Genomic DNA, 21,698 nt, shown 5'->3' on the forward strand with positions numbered 1-21,698 from the left:
CTTCATCCTAAAAAGTGTCTTTGGAACAGAACACCTTCATCTGATAGTGTTCTTCCTTGAATCCTTAGAGCAATGCCTATTAATGCTGACAAAGTAGGAAGAAAAAAGTCCGGAAATTTTTTTTATTTGGGTTGAGATTTGAATATTTCAACTCACTTCACAACCGTACTCAGAGAACATCAAACATTTAAGAAGATAGCATGTCAGAAAGGGGGAGCAATATGAGATTTGAGGTCTAGCTCCATCATTTACTCGCTGGATAAAGCTTGAGTGAGCTATTTAATCTCTGTGAACTCATTTTCTCATCTATTTAAAGAAAAATAAAAGAGTGCACGTAACACATAAGAGAGATTCTAGAAACCCTGGGTTCTCTTTAAAGATTATATAACATCAAAAAGTCAGGAGAATTATTTGGCTTTTCAAAATGTGGACCAAAGATAAAATAATGTTTCCTGAGTAGTATAAAATTATGTTTTGTTTTGTAATCTCAGAGTTGCTGATTCCATCTGCTACTCATGGCCTGGATTTAAGTGGATTTCTTTCCTACTGGAAGTGGAGGATTTTCTACTCACAGCAAAAATTTGCTTAAGATATGAAAGGCAAATGTACATTTATTTCCCAAATAACATATTCCAGACGCTTTATAAATAAATCACCCTTCAATGTCAACATTTTTTAAGTAATGACTCATCTTGATATTTTGGTAAATTCTTAATTGATTTTTCAAAATAGCTTATCAAGGTTAAGATCCTTAGGAATCCACAAGAACTGACTGCTCACCAGGTACTGCATAGCAATAGAGCGTCGAAGAGGCCCAGGAGGTCCTATTAGAAAAACATCTTGTCCCAAAAGATCCTTCTGCATTATCCATCTTAGATGTTGAATTACAGATTGAGCCAGAGAGTCTGAAACTTTAAGGTGGAAAAAACATAAAATGAAATGCAAATTAGGCTTCTACACATAATATAAATCTCCAAGCAAGCAATGCAGATAGTATATTAAGTTTATATACGTATATATGAATGTGTATGTATATATATACCTATGCATATATACACATGCACACATAGACACATATACACTCATACATACGTCTGGTGAATCTTCACGCTGTTTACAATAAAATCATTATTACCTAATGTTAAAACAGGACAAACTTTCATACATCACAGTCTCATAATCTCACATTTAAAAACTTGTGAGAATGCTTAAACCACCACCTATTAGTGTCACTAAAGGAGTGAAAGTGATTTTCAAGGGTATATGAGCAACTAGTACCATTTCTTTGCCACAATTTTATAGCCCAACTCTTTTGTTCTAAAAAGGGAATGTGACTGAATCATCTCAAGCAATTAATGATTATCAGTCTTGAAAAAAATTTTTTAAATTATAACTTACGTAGGCAATGGGTTGTGAGAGCTCTCAAATTTCAGTTTGTGAAAGTTTGACGCAGGTTTAAGGGACTTAAATGATTTCTTTAGAATCGAGGTCTGCTCTTCTCCACCAGCTCTCTTGGGAACAGAAGACTACTCCATGTAATACCCTTCTAAGTCTACCATTAAATCACCCATCAATCCACTCATCTTTTGCCTAAATATTTTTTGAATGTTTATATTAATACAATGCATCTATGTTTGCTCACTTGTAAGTCACCTAGTGACTCAGCAAGTGCTTTCCCAGGTATGCAAGAAAAACTCAGCCTTATACGCGGAGACATACAGAATACTCAGAGCAGTGTCATTCAAAATAAAAATAAAACTGGAGACAGGAGGTGGATAAAATGTACATAGTGGGATATTATATAACCAAAAAAAAAAAACCCAAGAATAAAGTACCACTTCTTCCAACAATATGTTTAACTCTGAAGAGGGCAAAAAAATGGTCACAAAATAAATCGCATATTAATGTCACTGTTTTGATAAAGTTCAAAAAACTAGCAAATTGAATTCATTACAAATACATACAGAAGTGATGAAACAGTGCTTGAAAAAGCAATTGGATGATAAATTCAGGACACCTAGACGTGAAATCAGAGAGATTCTCATGGATAACTTAATGGCATTCATAATAGTCTAGTTCTTAAACTGGGCATGGGCACAGAGCTGGTTTTATTATTAGTTGCATTTGATACATAAACACACACACAATATAGATATATATGTATATGTATGTATATATGTGTATGTATATATGCATACATATATATATATATAATATAAAAAGTCTTTTGTAGGTATTGAATGTTCTATATTTAAACTTTGTTTAATCACCCAGTAAGGTCATGAAAGCATTAAAAGTTCACACTAAGAATACTTGCCTAGGAGTAAAGCTGTGCTTCCCCTGTCCCTTACCAACAGCGTAATATTGCTAGGGTGGCTCCCCATCTTCCCTCCCAGAAGTTAACATCTAATCATTGGGAAAAAATTAATTTCTGGTTTTCATTATCATGGTGGGAAGATGAAGGACAAGGTTTGGGCAAACTGGTTCGTTTGTCACATCACTGGGGTCACACTAAAGCATTTTATAACTTCTCCCAGGCAAGTCCTTCCACATCTGAAAATGAGGAGACTCATCACCCAAGTGGTGCGTGGCTTCTCTCCTGTTCTATGAAGCTTCTACAACATGCATGGGGACATATCACCTCCAAGGGAGCAAAAACTGAAGGAAGATTCCTAGATATTACAAATGGTCCATTGCCCCCTAAAGGGGCACTATGCATAAACAGATATAGAATGTATCTATGGTATTGGAATTTCATGGGATTGGGGAGAGATAATTGGGGGGAAATGTCCTTGGGAGAGCAACAATGATAAACACTGCCCCAAGACCTTCACCTCTGAGAGTCTCTCAAGGAGTTCCACAATGCTGGGAAGCAATTCATCTGTGCTTGGAAAGTCAACCTCATCCCTAACTATCAGATGTCGACTTAACCATTTTCTTTCCCACTCCAGGCTTAAATCTTTGAACTATATGGTCTACTCTTATTTCTACATGAGTCCATCTGCTTGCTGTTTAAGTTTGAAACAAAACAAATGTTAAGAAGCTCTAATTTCTCTACCAGTAAAATTACAGTGTTCCCTATGCTGCAGATCTGCTACCTCTTCTTACTGTGAGATCAAATATATAATTTAAAACTTACACATTTCAGGCTTTTTCTTCATATTTTCACAAATCTCAGTTTACTTTGGCCACAGGCCTTCTCTACACTCCTCTTAGTGTTTTGTGTTGCTTCTTTGTATTCACCTTTGGCAATTTGCCTGACCTTCCATTACCTGGATTTGACTATTTAAAAGATGAAGTTTCCAAAGTTCTACAAGGCAAAGCCAAGTTGGTCTCTTCGGTTTCCTCCCACCTTTTATTATTCATAACTATTTGTAACTATCCATAATGACAGGGTCCCAATACAGTTCCATTCCATTTTGAATGCCTTGACCTTGGGACTCACTCATATTTATTTTCAAGATTTTTTAAAATTGAAGGCAGCATTTTCGAATCAAATGTGAGGCCTTCCCTTCACAAGCTGTCAGTGTTAACAAAGTGCTAAAGTTTAGGAATAACTTATCTTTTTCTTAGCAAACTGAAGGAGAATCAAAGTTATAACAACAGAGCAGTCTGTACACCAGTGTACTTTCCTGGGTGGGAGAGAAAGGCGTGGAGACGGAGTTTGGAAAGCTGGAACCCTGGAAATTGTGTAGAACTTTGAGTATGCTCGTGGGAGTGTCTTCCACTCGGCATGATCCGCGAGTGTTGAGAACTACCGGCCTCAGGCATTCTGAACAATTCTCAGCAATCCCTTCTTCCACTCCTACCCCTCAGCTGTGGTTCTCAACCAATGGCAGTGCTGCCATTACCCCATGACTGCCGGAGGCACTTGGGAACATCTGCCACTGTATTTCAATTCTGCGTAAGTTTCTTACGACACATAAGCAGCTTCCGATTCCTGTGGCTGGCCTTGTGGTCCATGTTATACCTTCAGAAAGCCCTTTTCTTTTCCCTTCTCTTGTCTTCCCTTAATAACAGTAATAATGATAGCCATAGTTTTTTGCATTCCTGTCATATGTCAGGTAATACGAACGATTTTTCACGCAGTATCTCATTTAGATCCCACAACCATCCTAGAAGGCAGCAGACTACAGCATGTAGTCTGTAGGTGATACAGACTCGAGTCAAACTCTTTAAACCCCAACTCTCCTGTTTACTGTGTAAGCTTAACCAGTTATTTAAATTCTCCATCCACATAATGGATATGATAAATGTGCTTATTTATAAGGCTGTTATGAGGATTAAATTAGGCACTTAGAACAATGTCCAGTAGTAGCATAAGCATTTGTTAAATAATCATTATTCCTATTTTATGAATAAGAAAATAAAAGTTCTTATGGTAGTATCATTTGTCCACAGTTAATAAGCACATAAACCAAGATTTAGACTTAAGCTGTTTGAGTCCAAAGCTTGTACTCCAGCCATTATGCCCTATTGCCCCTCCAAAACCTTTTTAACAGGCTCTATCTTCAGGTCCAAGACTTCCCCTCCAAGTCTGAACCTCACAGGACTCCATCAAATTTAGTGGATTTGCCTTTATGGATATTAATTCTATTTCTTGGGTTTTGGTGATCCCAACAATACCATGTTTTACTCCTTTTATTAAAATTTCAAATTCATTTTGTTGTTTATGTTATCAGAGAACCCACATCTTAAAAAAAAATTCCCATTTTTATTTATTCATTTTTTTAGTATAGGGTATTTTGTCAAAGAAAATATTTAATTTGTTAGGAAGTTGCACTGAACTACTGAGAGGAAGCATTATGTACTGCTGTGTGGTGTCTGTGGTGTATTTTACATTAATGCTTGAAACTAGCTGTATTTTTAGGATGGCCTCAAAAAGACATGAGTCATACTTAAAAGTGTTCCAGAAATAGAAACAAGACGTAAGACTGTACATTATGAACATCTGCAAAACAACCTGCCAAACTGCTGTGTGTAACCTATAAACACAGCCCAGCGCATGACAGAAGTCCCCGACCTCAGCATTTGCAGGCACAAGATGCTGTCTTCCAGGAGTCCACATAATGACAAGCTGATGTCAGAGTTACACCAGAAAGCTTGGGTCTATAGTCTGTGATTTCCTTCTCTATAGAAAAGTAAAGCATCTGGTTCTTGTTGGGCTAAATTCCTTATTCAATTCCTAGCCAATGCTTGTTTCAGGCATATTCAAGGGCTTTAAAATAATTCTGTTAAAGGAAAATAAATTATAATTTTCTCCCTCCACAGACTCAAATATGTCATATACATAAAGATTAAAGTGAAAATTTCAGGAAATAATACAAAGTTCAAATTCAGTTATAATAAATCTTTCAGTGGTAGAGAGTGTCCTTAGTAGGCACAAGGTCCTGGGTTCAATTCCCAGCACCTCCATTAACCAAAAAAGAAAAGAAAAGAAAAAGAAAGAAAGTTAAAAAAAAATCCTTCTAAACTAGTGACATTTTCTTATTAGCCCAAGAGGCAACATGATATAATGGAAAGAAAAAAACCTTTGAGGCTAAACAGACCTAGTTGTGATTTCTCATCCTGTCCTTTATCAGTGTCCTTGGATAAGTGTTCTGAATCTTCTGGGCCTAAGTTTCCTTTTTTTCAAAAGAGGGATAGTACTGCTTACTGAGTACAGTTACCGTGGAGACTGTAGGTGGAGCACCTGGTCCAGCCCCTCAGCCAGTGGGAACTAGGTATGGAAGGACATTACAGGTCCTTCCTCACCTGCACAGTCCTCTCCCTGGTGCGCACCCAGGACAGCAGGCTGCACAATACGGTTGTGAATGAGCTCCTGGGCTTACACTCAAATCACCGTCTGGACCTAGATCCCATCCTGAAAAAACAAAGGAGAAAGGAACCTGCCTAACTGGTACAGCTTGTAGTAGGCCCTTTCCCAAGGCATTTCATTTTCTTCACCACAGTCATCCTACAAAATCGCTCAGGAAGAATCTGAACCCAGGCCTGCCACACTCCCGTGCATTTGTTACCACATTACAGTAAGAGACTTCAAAAGACTCACAGACAATGTCACTGCAAGTACGTGCTCATTTACTAAACTCTGACCTATCGATCGTGGATCATTCTGTTCTAGGATATAACAGACACCAAGGGGAAAAAGCCGGGAGCAGGGGACATAACGCAGTATGTTCAGAACCAAAGTCCTCATTATTTACCACATGCTCTTTACCAGGCTCTTTGACTGGCCTTCCGCACTTTTCTCTGTACATAATACAGGGAGACATAATACAGCCTGCAAAGGGTGTTTCAAGTTTTTTTTTTAAATGTATCATATTTATATACTACTCTGCGGTCTTCAATTTTTGCTTAACAATGTCACATGGACACCCTCTAGATCCACAGATGTAAATCTAATTTATTCTTTTTTAACAGCTGCAGAAGTTTCCATAATAGGGGTATACAATAATTTATTCAATCATTCCTCTATTGATGCACTCAGATTGCTTCTAATTTTCGTCACTCTCAAAAACAAAATGTTGCAATAAGGGGAGGTTATAGCTCAGTGGTAGAGTGTCTGTTAGCATGCAGGAAGTCCTGGGTTCAATCCCCAGCACCTCCATTAAAGACAAATAAATAAATAAATCTAATTACCTCCCCCTAACCCCCAAAAAAGTTCTTTACAAAATGCTGCAATATATATTGCGTACAAATATTCTTTTTTATGTACTGATTTTTCCCTTAATGGATAGAACTTAAAAGAGAAACTGCTACATCAAAAAGATATATTTTTTATTTTAAAAGCTACTACCATATTACTTTCCAAACAAGTCATATGAACTCACACTCCTATAGCAATGTATGACAATGTCATCTCCCTACAATCTTGTAAGTACTGGACATTATAATACTCCCTCTTATAATACTGTTTAATTTTGGCATAAAAAAAGTATAAATATTGGTATCTTATTGTATAATTTGCATTTAACTATTAAGCAGACTTATAACATATGTACATATACGTATTAGCCATTTGAATTTCCTGTCCTGTGGCATGCTTATTTAAATCCTTTGTCTATTTTCTACCGATCATATGATGCATCTCACCAATTTATAAGATATATTGGTATAGTAGGGATATTAAACCTCTTTATGATATATGTTATATATGCATTAAAATATGATTCTTAAGTTAGGGATTTACTACTTAAATTCATTTAACAATGTCATCAGTGGTGGTTAAATTGCCAAGTGGATCCAAGGAAGCCTATTTAACATATTACATAGCTCAAAAATTGCACATCTGCAATGAAAGTTGCAGAAAGCAGCAACAGTCATTAAATAGAAAATAAAAAGCAATAAAATAATCCAAAAAATTTAAATCATCTTCAATATGGTCGTTGGGAGAAAGAAGACTAAAGAAGAAGGAGGCACTGAATACAGATTGTTGTAGAGACTTCAGGGCACGTTAAAGAGCATTAAAAGTTGACAGGACTCTTTCTGTTGAGGGCTCTATTCTTTAAAATATATCTAAAGGAATCTCAAATGAAATCCTTTTTTCAAAGTAAATTCCTGGCTAATGAGAGGCAATTAAGGCACTAGTAAAAATAAGGCAAATCTTAAGGATTGGAGGCCTTGCTTCTCAGATTGTTTTTCAAGCACTACTAAGTCAAGGAAGCTTAGGTAACCCCTCCCTGGAGGCCTTTTGTGTAACCTTTGTCACTAATTCATTAAAACTGACAAGTAGCTGCAATGACTGTTCCACATTTCCTACCCTGACACAAAAATGACATAGTTTTCCCATGCTATTCTGTCATTTATAACATTGATGAATTTCTCAAACCTCTTAAAATTATTTACAAACTAAAGACAAAGTTTCCACTCCCATCACCAGAAAGAAATCTCTCATCCTGTTAATTATGCCAAATCTCACCATTTTAAGAGCACAATGTTGTAATTCTTGCTGTAAATCTTTACGGGCCCTAATTGCTTGGCTAAGAGTTCAGTGCGTCCAGTAAACCTTAAATGACCTCACATATAATTGGTTCACTGACTGTAACAAGGAGATTATGTAAGGAAGCAGAAATAAAACTCTGTGGTCAGGTTTAAAGTCATCTACTGAAAACCTGCTACCCTGGAGCACCACTTCATAAGTTAAACCCTGGAAGAAATATCAGCTTTGATACAATATAGTTTAACTTCAAGCACAAAAACATGAAGGAACCCCTTTTCAACAGTTGCCAATTTCATCTAAGCCTTGAGATTTGGTTTTCATACAAAAAGGCAAAAAAGCTTCAATTACCCACTTCAACACTTGCAGGTAAGAGACTAGGGACTAAGATGATAAGCGGAAGTTATAATGGTCAAGGCAGGAGGTGACAAGACCTAGATAATAAAAAAACTAAAGAACAGTCCAACTCCTGGGTCTATTATGTGCCAGGCACTGTGCTAGACACTGGAGCTAAAAAGATGTCCTGCTGCCCCCAATGCTGTGAAGACAGAAACAGTTCAAATGAGAAGCTGACAACTAACTATAAAATATAAGTATTCATTATCTCAATCAAATGGTTAACAAATTAAGAAATTTTACTTTGATGAGATGATACTGCTTTTTTGTGGTTTTTAATTGAATTTTAGACTTCCACTTAAGAAATTTCTAGTCTATAGCTTATTCCAGTTAGCAGGATTTCTACCATTCCATTAAATAGATGTTAAATATGGATATCAGGGTTCACAGTTCAACATTGTGACTTATCTCATTACTAAAAGATAACAGTGATTTTCAGTGTGCTGAATAATAATTTTAATAAAGATAGAAATAAAATAGCACTGCCATGCTTCAGCTATTTTAATATTTTTCAATAATCCTTTATACTTTTAAATTCTAACATCTTAGGACTTATTCTAAAGCAAGTAGCCAGAGACACTGCAGCAGATGATAAAAAGAAAACCAAAAGGAAGTCAGGAAATCTGGGCTTTGCTACTAATTAATTAGTCTTCTGACCTCTTTCTTGCGGTCCTACTTTCACGGCTATGAAATGAGTTTCAGAGAGGATAATAATTGCTAAAGTTCCTTTCCTTAATAAAAGTCTATCATTTTATGTTTCATGTGAAAATATTAAATATTCAAAAGGCAAAAAGCTCAAATGAAGCATAAATATGGGAAGGAAAGTAATAGGATATCAAACTTCAACAAAACACCATTTCCAAAATATTTTAACACATTTAAAAGAAATAACTCCGAAGGAGAAAAAAACACATCAAAGTTCTCTCATAATAAAAACCCATAATCTCTGATCAATCATGTAGTAACAAGAATGAACTGTAATTTTCCCATTTTGGAAACAGTCCCTGAGAGAGGGAGAAAAAGTTCAAAGAATATAATATTTGAACATAATACAGTAAATAGATGCATAAAAACATGTTATATTATGCAATATAACCTATGTGTCCAATCAGTCTGTAGCAACCACATAATGCTAATGTGGCCATGTGAGATTTTGGTTAACTTAATTAACTGAGCCACTCTTATTTCAAGTTAACGAAACTCCAAAGAGTCCTTTTCTTACAAATGGCACACTTGTTCATAAGAAAGACTAGTAGAGACAATGTAACAATTTACTACTGGGTAAAACATATGCTGTCATCATCTTGATATACAAACAATAACAGATAAGGATACTTACGTTGTAAATATGGTAGGAACAAGGATGAATGGATAGCAAGCATAGAAAATGCAAATCAGTATATGGACCATCCAACTGCCTTCAGTATAAATTCTCTCCTGATAAATTTCAAAGGGTAAGCTACTAATAACTAAGTAAAAGAAATTTAAAAAAAAAATTATTATGTGAGAGATGCATGCAAACAATAATAAAAATTGAAAGTATGTAAACCAGAAAATGTTGAGGGTTTTTCTTGTTTTTCTGGGGGTTTTTTGTATAATTTATGGGAGTTTTCCTATATTTAGAAACAGACACTTCGGGACTTGCCCCTAAGTCATTTACAAAATACAAGAATATGTTCATTCAAAGCATATGCTTATATGTTTTAAAATAGATATTATTGCTGGGTGAAGGCTGAGAGAATTTATTTGCTCAAGGCGTTTAAGAAATGTCTGTCCAATCATTGAATGACCACTAAGCTAACTGAGCACAAACTTCAGTAGCTGCACATGACAAAGAATACAGACTTAAAAAAAAATCGTGTACGAAAGTCACTAAACAAATAACAAGGAGTAAAAACAAACCCTGAGGAAGGGGAAAATCCAATTTCCAGAATTGCTACATTATACTAATTAATATGTATACTTTTCAAAAAAGAGTATAACAAACACAAAGAAATGGGAAAGCATGACTCATACACAGAGGAAAAAATCAGTCAGTAAAAACTATCTCTGAGGAAGCCAGATATTGGACTTAATAGACAAGCACTTTAAGTTAGCTATTATAAATATTATAATTTTAGAAATTTTATAATATTATAAACATAATAGTTTCAAAGAACTAAAGAAATCATGTCTAAAGAATTAAACGAAAGTATGACAACAATCTCTCACCAGAAAATATCAGTAAAGAAATCGAAATTATTTTAAAAATCCAGATAGAAATTCTGAAATTCTGAAGTTGTGAATTACAATATGTGAAATGAAAAAATTCACTAAAGGTGCTCAACAACAGAAGTGAGCAGGCATAATTACCAGCAAACTTGAAGATAAATCAATTGAGATTATCCAATCTAAGAAACAGAAAGCAGAATGAAAAAAAATTAACAGAGCCTCAGAAACCTGTGGGATACCATCTAGCGTATTAACATGTGCATAATGGGAGTCCCAGAAACAGAAAGAGATGAGCAAAGAAAGAAATAATAATGATGAATAACTGCCAAAAACTCCCCCAAAATGATGGAAAAACATAAATCTGCACATCCAAGAAGCTCAACAAACATCAAGTCAGTCAAACTCAAAGAGATACACTAGATTTAGACACATCATAGTCAAAGTATCAAAAGACAAATAGAATATTTTAATAGCAGAGAGAAAAATGAATCATCATATACAAGGGATCCTTGATAAAATTAATAACTGACTTCTCACCAGAAACTATGGAGGCCAGAGGCTGTAAGATGACATACTCAAAGTGCTAAAAGGAAAAAATGCCAAACAAGAATTCTTCAAACAATGAAGGTGAAATTAAGAAACTTCTATACAAACAAAAACTGAGAATTCATCACTAACTAATGTGCCTTAAAGAAATACCAATGGGAGTCCTTCCTTTGGGCTAAAATGAAAGCACACTAGACAGTAACTCAGATCCCCACAAAGAAATAGCATACCAGTAAAGGAAACTACATATGTAAATATAAAAATAATATAAACATATTTTTGTTTGTAAATCTTTTCTTCTCTTATCTGATTTAAAAAACAACCTCATAAAATGATAATTAAAAAATTGTGTCATTAGACTTTTAATATATCAAGATATAATTTACATGACAATAATAGTACAGAAGAAGTCAAAGGGAACAGAGCTATATTGGAGCAAAGTTTTTGTGGACTACTGAAATGAAATTAGTATTAATCTGAACAAGTTTGTTTTAAGTTAAAGTGTTAATTGTGATCCCTAGAGTTATGACTAAAAAAAAAACTCAAAAAAAATATAGTAAAGGAAAAATGGGACAAAGTGTAGAGAATAGATCACAGAGCCATTTAGGAGGTAAAGTCAATGGAAATTTATATTGGATAAAAGTGAGATATTCTCCCTCAAGGAGCACCAGTCTCCTGGAAAAATCTGAAGAGTGAACAAAAAAATATTTAATATTGTGCCCAATGACTGGAACACAGAATAGAAGAAGGACATTGACAGATGAGGCTGAGACTAGATCATTAAAGATAAGGACTGATCTTTGTTCCTAAAGTATTAGAGAATCCTTTAAAGAATTTTGAGAAAAGAATTGACATGATTTTGAGCAAAGAAATGACTGCAAGTCATTAGGGAAATGCAAATCAAAACAATAATGAGATACCACTTCATACCCATGAAGACAGCAACAATAAAAAAGACAGACAATAGTAAGTATTGGTGAAGATATGGAGAAACTGGAACTCTTATACATTGCTGGTGGGAATGTAAAATGGTACAGCCTCTTTGGAGAATAGTTTGATAATTACTGAAAATGTTAAACAAAGAGTTACCATTATGACCTATCAATTCTACTCCTAGGTACATACCCCTCAAAAATCGAAAACATATGTTCATACAGAAACTTGTATACGAATGTTCATAGCAGTATTATTTGTAACAGCCCAAAAGTAGAAATGACCCAGGATGTGCATCAACTGATGAATAAATAAACAAAAAGTGATATATCCATATAATGGAACATTATTTAGCCACAAAAAGGAATGAATTACTGATACATGCTACACCATGGATGAACCTTGAAAACATGGGAAGTGAAATAAGCCAAACACAAAGGCTACATATTATATGATCCCATTTATATGAAAATGTTCAGAATAGGCAAATTCATAGAAACAGAAAGTATATTAATGATTTACAAGGGCTGGCGGGAGGGTGAGGGGGGAGGAAAAAGAGGAGGAAACGGAATTACTGTCAATGGGTTATGAGGTTTCTTTTTGGCTTGATGAAAATGTTCTAAAGTTAGACAGTGGCATGGTTGCACAACTGTATGAATATACTAAAAACCACCGAGTTGTACACTTTAAAAAGGTGTTTTATGGTATATGAATTATATTTCAACAAAGCTGTTATAAAACAAAAACCATGACCATACCTAACAGAATGAGTAAAATAAAAAAGACTAGAAATACCAGTGATGGCAAGGATGTGGAACATCACTGATGGTCAAAGGGTGAAACAGTACAACTACTGTGGAGAACTGTTTGGCAGAGCTTAATAAAGTTAAACAGGAATCCACCCTATGACACATCAACTCCTAGTTATTTATTCAAGATAAGTGAAAACATATGATCACAAGACGTGTACAGGAAAGTTCACAGCACCTTATTCACAACAGTCCAAAAATGGAAACCATCCAAAGGTCCATGAACATGACAACAAATAAACAAATTATGGTATATTTATCCAATGGAATATTATTCAGCAATTAAAAACAATCTGATAGGTACAGGAATATGGATGAACCTCAAAATTATTATCTTGATGGAAAGAAAGCAGATACGTACACACAAAACTATACTACATGATTCTATTTATACAGAGCTGAAGAACAGGAAAAACTAATCTACCAAGGTGGAGAAGTGAATAGCGGCCTCCGGGGCAGGGCAGAGGGGAAGGGGCACAGAGAACATCTGGAGGTGATGAGAGCAATCCTGGCGGTTATACAGATTTATAGAATTAAAACCAACCAAAATGAATACTTAAGATCAGTTCATTTTCCTAAATGTAAATTTGATTCCAATTATAAAACAGAACAATAGTATGTGGTAAAGTAAGTATTTCACTGAACTATTCATGGGTGAAGTGATACAAAATGATAAATTCATAAATAAATGACTATTTCTTACTGTAGTTCTGTGGCACAAGTTCCGGGCTCTTAGGAGTTTTCAACTTGTAGGATACATCTCCAATATTAACTGTATCATCTAAAAAGAGAATAAAGAAACAGAGCCATTACAAGAGACAAGGAAGAAAACAACACACTAGGCCTTTGGCAACAGTGGTTCTCCTGACCTACAGAGGAGGATGTGTCGGGTACCATAGACACACCTAAGTCATCACTATGCGCTAAAGCTGGCATCCATAGTATATGTTATATACACAAAGAAGACATGAAGAATTGGTGAAATTCACATTTTAAATGCTATTTTAGCAAAAAAAAAATGTGAAACACAATCAAATATATTAACCAGCTTGATTTTCTCATTAATAGCAATACTAAAAAAGTCAACAACAATACAGAAGGATGCATTGTGATTAAGGTCATCCAAAGCATCCATAAAGTGGTGTTGTTAACATGTATCTGCAACCTTTTTACATCTTTATTATAGGTTCTTATTTTTACTACATACAACTTCAAGTTCTTTTGCAACATAACCCTACAATTCAACATTTCTAGGTACATAAAAGAACAAAGCCCCAGTGGGGCTTGTTCAAGAATTCCTACATGAAACAAACAAAACAAAGCAAAAGCTCTTAGTCACTTCTACACGGTTCTAATTTTTTAGAGTAACACCAATTTCTGGTTGATCTTCTAAAGTGCTGGACTAAACCAAACAATCTCTGCCTTGTTCTCTCCAACAGCAAAATAGGCATATTGATCTCATCTGCCCCTGGAACCTCACTTGGAAAGGGCTCAAAAGCACTTAGAAAAAGTAGCTGTGCAAAACACATCTTTCAGCACTGTCAGTTTTGAGCTAGGGAGGTGTCCTGGAGACGAAACCCTTAAATCATGATCGTAACAACGACCAACATTTGTTGAATGATTACTATCTTCTAACTTTACACATTTCACAAATATGTGAAACAGACACTTTACAAACAAGGAAATGTGTATATCTACAAAAAAAAATTTTACAGAGGAAGGAATATATTAGAGGTACGTGGTGAATTGAGAGATAAGTAGAAACATTGTATAAAACACCGGTAGACTTTTTAATAGAGAAGACATGTATATTTAGAGTGCAAATCAATGGAATTTCCCTCTGAATTAATCTAGACATCAGCTAATACTTATAACTACTGGCTATTTGGTAAATATTGTTATAGACACATTTATTTCTGTTATTTCATTTAATCTTGACTCTAAGTAACCCATGGTTCCTGTGAGCTGTTTCATAACTGCTGGAACAGAAAGTCCAACTCAAACCAGCTGAGTCAAAGGCCATTGGGGTTTCTGTCGAAATAGCTCACAGGAACCATGAACCCATCATGAAGAGACCTAGGCTCAGAAACTAGTCCACGGTATGTTAGGGAAGGCAACAGGAAACACAAAGTCACGCCCCAGGGTAAACTCCCTGAGATACCACCCCTGCCACCACTAGATCCACACCATGGGACACCGTGATCAGAGGACAGCGTTTTCCCCTGTTTGATTTTGATACTTTTCAAACCCGTAGGAAAGTTAGAAAAACACTATCTTAAGCTGCAGAAGTCATGACTCAAAGCTGAAGTCTTCAGATACATCTTCTGATAAGACGTTGCCATAAATGAACTGTTCCTGCAGCCTTTGCATAACTCCCTCATGATTCAAAGTTGTGGGCAGTGACATCTCACTGGCCAAGCCCATGTTATTAACCACAGACTGGCTGCCACAGTATACAGGTAGCAGGAAGAGCTAACCACTGTGATTTCCAGAGTGGATTCCACCACACTGTCCCTCTCTCGCCTTCTCCTCCTTGCCCCCTCACCTCCTTTCCCATTCTCCTACTTCATGATGACCCCTCACGTCTTCTTTGCCTTTTCTTCCTCTTCTCCTCAACTTCTTAACAAGGGGTGCGGAGGCCCAGCTGTAGCCTCTTTTCTTTCTATCTATAACCTCTCCTTGATGAGCTCATCCAGTCTCATGCCTTTAACTGCAGTTAATATACTGCTTTCTCCCAAGTTTATACCTCTAATGCAGACCACAGAACTCCAAACCTAGATACCAGCAGACTCTGAGATGCCTAACAGCCGGCTTTAAGTTAACATACTCAAAACTGAACTTCTGATCTTTCCACCAAAATGTGCTCCACCCACAGTATTCCCCAATTCTGCTAATCCTCCCACTCCTCAGACCAGAAATTTTGCAATCATTCTTTTTTTTTTTTTTAAGTTTTAGCTTTTATTAAGAAGTCAAGCAAATACCGTTTGTTTCTCACTATGCTATATGTGAGCATTACCCAGGGACAGGAGCAGCAAGAGTCCCTTGGGTTCCAATACTAATCTCACATATTGTATTAATGGCTTGCATCTTTTTTTTTTATAGTTGATTTACAATGTTGTGTTCATTTCTGCATATTGATTCAGTTATACATATATTCCTTTTCATACTCTCAGGTTATTATAAGATATTGATTATAGTTCCTTGTGTTATACAGTAGGTAACAGTTTTTTATTTTATATGTACTAGTTAGTATCTGCAAATCCCGAACTCCTAATTTATCCCTCCCTCCCTTCCCTGCCCCACCCCTGTAACCATAAGTTTGTTTTCTATGTCTATGAGTCTCTTTCTGTTTTGTAAATAAGTTCATCTGTATCATTCTTTTTAGATTCCACATATTAAGTGATATCATATATTCGTCTTTCTCTTTCTGGCTTACTTCACTTAGTATGATAATCTCTAGGCCTACGTTACTGCCAATGGCATTATTTCATTTTTATGAGTAGTATTCCATGTATATATTTATCACATCTTCTTTATCCAATCATCTGTCAATGGACATTTAGGTTGCTTCCCAAGTCCTGGCTATTGTAAATGCTGCTGCTATGAATATTGGGGTCCATGCACCTTGTTTAATTAGAGTTTCCTCCAGATATATGCCCAGGAGTGGTATTGCTGGGTCATATGGTAAGTCTATTTTTAGTTTTTTAAGGAATCTCCATACTGTTCTCCATAGTGGCTGCACCAGGTTACATTCCCACCAGTGGTGTAGGAGGGTTCCCTTTTCTCCACACCCTCTCCAGCATTTATCGTTTGTGGACTTTTTAAAGATGGCCATTCTCACTGGTGTGAGGTTATACTTCATTGTAGTTTTTATTTGCATTTCTCTGATAATTAGCAATGTTGAGCATTTTTCATGTGTCCATTGTCCATGTGTATGTCTTCATTGGAGAAATGTCTGTTTAGGTCTTCTGCCTATTTTTTGATTGGGTTGTTTGCTTTTTTGTTATTGAGTTGTGAGTTGCTTATATATTCTGGAAATTAAGTCTTTGTCAGTTGCATTATTTGCAAATATTTTCTCCCATTCTGTAGGTTGTCTTTTTGTCTTGTTTATGATTTCCTTTGCTGTGCAAAAGCTTATTAGTTTAGCTAGATTCCATTCATTTATTTTTGCTTTTATTTCTATTGCCTGGATAGACTGCCTTAGGAGAACATTGCTATGGTGCATGTCAGAGAATATTTCGCCTATGTTCTCTTCTAGGAGATTTATAGTGTCCTGTCTTATGTTTAAGTCTTTAAGCCATTTTGAGTTTATTTTTGTGTGTGGTGTGAGGGAGTGTTCTAACTTCAGTGATATACATGCAGTTGTCCAGCTTTCTCAACACTACTTGCTGAAGAGGCTGTCTTCTCTCCATTGTATATTCTTGCCCCCTTTGTTGAAGATTAATCGATTGTAGGTGTGTGGGTTTATTTCTGGGCTCTCTATTCTGTTTCATTGATCCATATGTTCATTTTTGTGCCAATACCAAACTGTTCTGATTACTGTAGCTTTTTGTATTGCCTTAAGTCTAGGAAGTTATGCCTCCAGCTTTGTTCTTTTTTTTTTTTTTTTTTTTTTTTCAGTATTGCCTTTTGTGATTCCATATAAATTTTAGGATTATTTGTTCTAGTTTTGTGAAAAATTTCTTTGGTAATTCGATAGGGATTGCATTAAATCTGTAGATTGCTTTGGGTAGTATGGTCATTTTAACAATATTAATTCTCCCAATCAAAAGCATGGGATATCTTTTCATTTCTTTGAATCATCTTTAATTTCCTTTATCAATGTTTTATAGTTCTCAGCATACAAGTCTTTCACCTCTGTGGTCAGGTTTATTCCTAAATATTTTATTTTTTGATGCAATTTTAAAAGGGATTTTATAAAATTTCTTTTTCTGATATTTCATTGTTAGTGTAAAGAAATGCAACAGATTTCTGTATGTTAATCTTGTATCCTGCTACCTTGCTGAATTCGTTTATTGGCTCTAGTAGTTTTTGTGTGGAGTCTTCAGGGTTTTCTATATATGGTATCAGTCATTCTTAACTTTTCCCCTTCACGTCCCAACAGAAAATCCTACTGACTCTATCATTAAAATATATTTAGTTTGCCCACTTCTCACTGTATCCTCTACTACCCCAATGCTGACCCAAGACAGTTAGGGAATTACTATTTAAATTCGTTCTCTCATTTAAACAGCATTATCTCTTACCTCCTAACAGATCTCCTGTCGCAGCTCTTACACAGTATGGTTTATTCTCAAAAGAGCAGCCACAGTGATATAAGAAAACAGAAATCAAGTAACACCAGTCTTCTGCTCAACCCTCATCTCTGCAATGGCCTAAAAGGCTATTTCTGACCTGGCTCCCCCATATCCTCTAGGAGCTCATCTCCTACTAGTGACCTCCTCACTTACTCAACTCCAGTCACACTGGTCTCCTCACTATTCCTTGAACATGTCAGACATACATTCATTTCAGGCTTTTGCACTGGATTTTCCTACTGACTGAAATACTTTTCATAAATATATCCCTTATTGGTCAGGGCCCCAGCAAGAAACTGATCGTATGTTCAAATCAAGTAATCGAGGAGAGAATAAAGGAACCATTTATGAAGGTGTGTGCAGAGTTTGGGAAAACCAGCAAGGATGGTGCAGTACCCTGGGACTAGAAAGCCATTACCACTACCAGGCCTGAGGGAGCAAGGAGAGAGCATGCACAGAGAGTGACTGTGTTTAGAAAGACTCCTAAAGGAGCTGTGACACTTTGTGGAGGGACACAGCAAGCCTATGGTGGTGACCTGGCAAAGAGGGGGCTGGGGAATAAACACAAAACAAAGGCTGACAGAACTAAAAGTAGGAAGAGACAAATTCAAAGTCATATCTGGATATTTTAATCTCTCTCGGTAAGTGATGGAAAGCAGGAGAAAAAAACAGAAGGATATAGAAGTAAGGACAATGGCTTCTTGACCTTTTGACTAAGACCAAGTGTAGAAGTAAAGATGAAAGACCTGAAGACATTATTAGCCACTCAACCTAAACTTTACAGAACACTACATCCAACAATGGCAGAATGCATATTCTTTTTAAATGCTCATGAAGCATCCACCAAAGTAGATCTCAGGGTGGACCATAATGTAAGTTTTAATAAATTTCAAAGGATTGAAATCATACAAAGTGTACCTTCTGATCAAAATGGAATTAAACTAGAGCTCAATAACAAAAAGATAACTGGAAAATCTCTAAACATTTGAAAATCAAGCAACAGGCTTCTAAAAGGAAACCTAAAGAAGAAATCACAGTGGAAATTGAACTCATTAAGATAGGGCAGTGATCAATTAGCCATGTCTGCTGCAGGCAAAGAGCAAAATGACATTCATGTGGGTGAGGCACTGGCCCTCCATGCTTTAACGGTGGACATTCTTGGTGGTTACCATAGTACACTTTACTGAGTCATCTAATCCATATCAATTGCCTACCTTTGACCTGCATATAATTAATCTCTTAAATATCTACTTTGACTCAGATAGCTCTCCTGAGCTCATATCTGTGAGTAGCCTACTGGACACTTTATGTACATATTCCTGAGACACCCCAACTTTAACATGAGAAAAACAGAACTCTATATTCTGTGTGTGTCATCCAGCCATCTCCAACCAGCTCTACCTCTCGTATTCCTATCTCAGCAACTGATGCTTTATTCCCCTGGCCCTGAAGGAACACTGCTTTTTCTTCACAGGACTACTCCTCAGATATCTTCATCTCCCCGCTGAACCTACCCTAACTTTTCCTTTTGCATGATCTCCACCTCCATCAAGAATCGGTCACTCCATTTCCATCTTTCTGCTAGCATAGTATCTGGCCCACTCTTCTATAATGGTAATTCTCACACTTCACTGTTTTCATTATGGCTCCTCTAGAATGAGTCTTCAAATCAGGGTACATAAACACTTTCCAAGGGGACAGAGCATGACAGTCTGAAGGGGACCAGTTTTCAGATCCTCACTTCCATGTGCCCTCCCCTAACACTAACCTGCATTATCATATATTATGAAATCCTTTAAATATGTAACCACTAGAGTCCTTTATCCTTGCATTCCTTTACTGAATTTAGTAAACTAGCCTTCAAAATACGTCCCATAATTTATTTTTCAGTGGTTTTCATAACATTCTTTAAAATATATTAACACATTCATTTGAATTGAATTGAAAAATACCTTTTCTGTCAGAAAGTCTAATTTGGCTGATTCAATTGACAGTACAACCTCCCTTTGTTAATTATGAAAACTAAGAATTTGATTTAAAAAGTATTTAAATATGGGGTAAGGTAAAAGAATTTTCTCAACGAATATTGTATTGGCAAAGGTATGCTGAATGGAAGTTTTATTTTAACAACTCTTTCTGAGCATATTAGAATAAATAAGCAGAAAGCAGCCTCTAATGAGAAAACCACCACAGTCATTTGATAAATTTTGGTGAAGCCTTTTCAGTGAACTTCCAGAAAGTGAGGCAGAATCATTCTCCTGGCTGGGTCACTGACTTCACTTGCAAGTCACATGGTTTCCAGTTCTTTGCTCCAAACAACTTGAAAAAAGGCTATAATCAAGTTGCCAGTTGATTTAATGCCATTAAAAATATCATTTTGAGGGGGGAGGTTATAGCTCAAGCGGTAGAGCACATGCTTAGCATGCATGAGGTCCTGGGTTCAATTTCCAGTACTTCCTCCAAGAATAAAAAAAAAACCTAATTACCTCCCCCAACCAAATAAATAAATAAATAAATAAAGCTCTACATTGCCTTAAAAAAAAAAAAAGCCAACACAGCTCCTAATATATGTCATTTTGATAACAAATCAACATATTATTTGTGGCTTATAACTTAGAAAGCTTGCAAAGAATTAAGTGATATTGCTATATAAAAAGTCTTTATATTCTAGCAATAAAATATAATTAGGAATATTAATTACAGCAATTTATATTCAACTGGGGAAAAGTGATATTAACAGGTGTGTTTCCACAAAATTTTAGTTTTTAAGAAAATCTGGACTATATTGATGTTCTTTTGAACAACTGTATTCTAATAATTGTAATGATAGAAACATTTTAACATTTGGACACTTTTTGTTGCAGAAAATATGATAAAGATAAAACTTTCAGAATAAAAAAATTAAGATAAAATTATGAGGAATAAGTATAATTGAAATACAAATTCAATAAAGAAATAATGTAAATTTTCTTTTTGTGGGGGCAGGTAATTAGCTTTATTTGTTTATTTCTTTAATGGAGGGACTGGGGATTGAACCTAGGACCTTGTGCATGCTAGGCATGCACTCTACCACTGAGCTATACCTTCCCCCAAAATAATGTAAATTTTCTGATACTTTCTGATAGAGATAGTATCTAACAAATTACTAGGATATTCTGATTCCATTTAAAAGATACACTTCAAAAAGAACTGTAACAATTTTTTGTTTTAAATGTCAATATGTACAACACAGTGGAAACACCACGCTCTGCAACTACTTATCCTTATCAGGAAAATTTCGAGATATGAAACTAAAAATGTATAAAGGGGTACAAATTTGCAAAATCCTTTTAGGAGATAAGTGAGAAAAATGTTTGAAGACCACAGTTGAGTCTCTAAGAGTATAGCATTTTGTTGGTAAAGCCTATGTTTTAATCCTCTTTGTATCCCCTAGTGCCAAAAAGAATACCTCAAACCAAACATTTGATAAATGAATATATGAATGATTATGGTTTCTAATTGGATATTGTTTTCTTAACTAAGTATTGTTTTAAGCCCTCACTCACTGATTTTCTGCATACTTTGAGAATA

General features: G+C 35.6%; 1 protein-coding gene and 1 long non-coding RNA gene across 4 annotated transcripts in view; one reads left to right on the plus strand and one right to left on the minus strand.

The window, feature by feature from the left end:
* The window catches only part of VWA8 (von Willebrand factor A domain containing 8), a 294,919-nt gene that overhangs the window by 267,200 nt on the left and 6,021 nt on the right, over positions 1-21,698 (minus strand). For all 3 annotated transcript variants that reach the window (XM_032496061.1, XM_032496060.1, XM_032496059.1), the window contains exons 2-3: positions 13,535-13,612; positions 781-911 (exon numbers count right to left, since the gene is read on the minus strand). In XM_032496061.1, coding sequence (XP_032351952.1) covers positions 781-911; positions 13,535-13,612 — 209 coding nt within the window. The remainder of the gene's footprint in view (positions 1-780; positions 912-13,534; positions 13,613-21,698) is intronic.
* Positions 664-20,542, plus strand: LOC116668519. Its single transcript, XR_004325625.1, has 3 exons — positions 664-741; positions 14,513-14,517; positions 20,531-20,542. It is a non-coding gene; the product is annotated as an uncharacterized LOC116668519 (long non-coding RNA).

The sequence above is a fragment of the Camelus ferus genome, chromosome 14, assembly GCF_009834535.1.
Source record: "Camelus ferus isolate YT-003-E chromosome 14, BCGSAC_Cfer_1.0, whole genome shotgun sequence".
In the NCBI taxonomy this organism is placed as follows: domain Eukaryota; kingdom Metazoa; phylum Chordata; class Mammalia; order Artiodactyla; family Camelidae; genus Camelus; species Camelus ferus.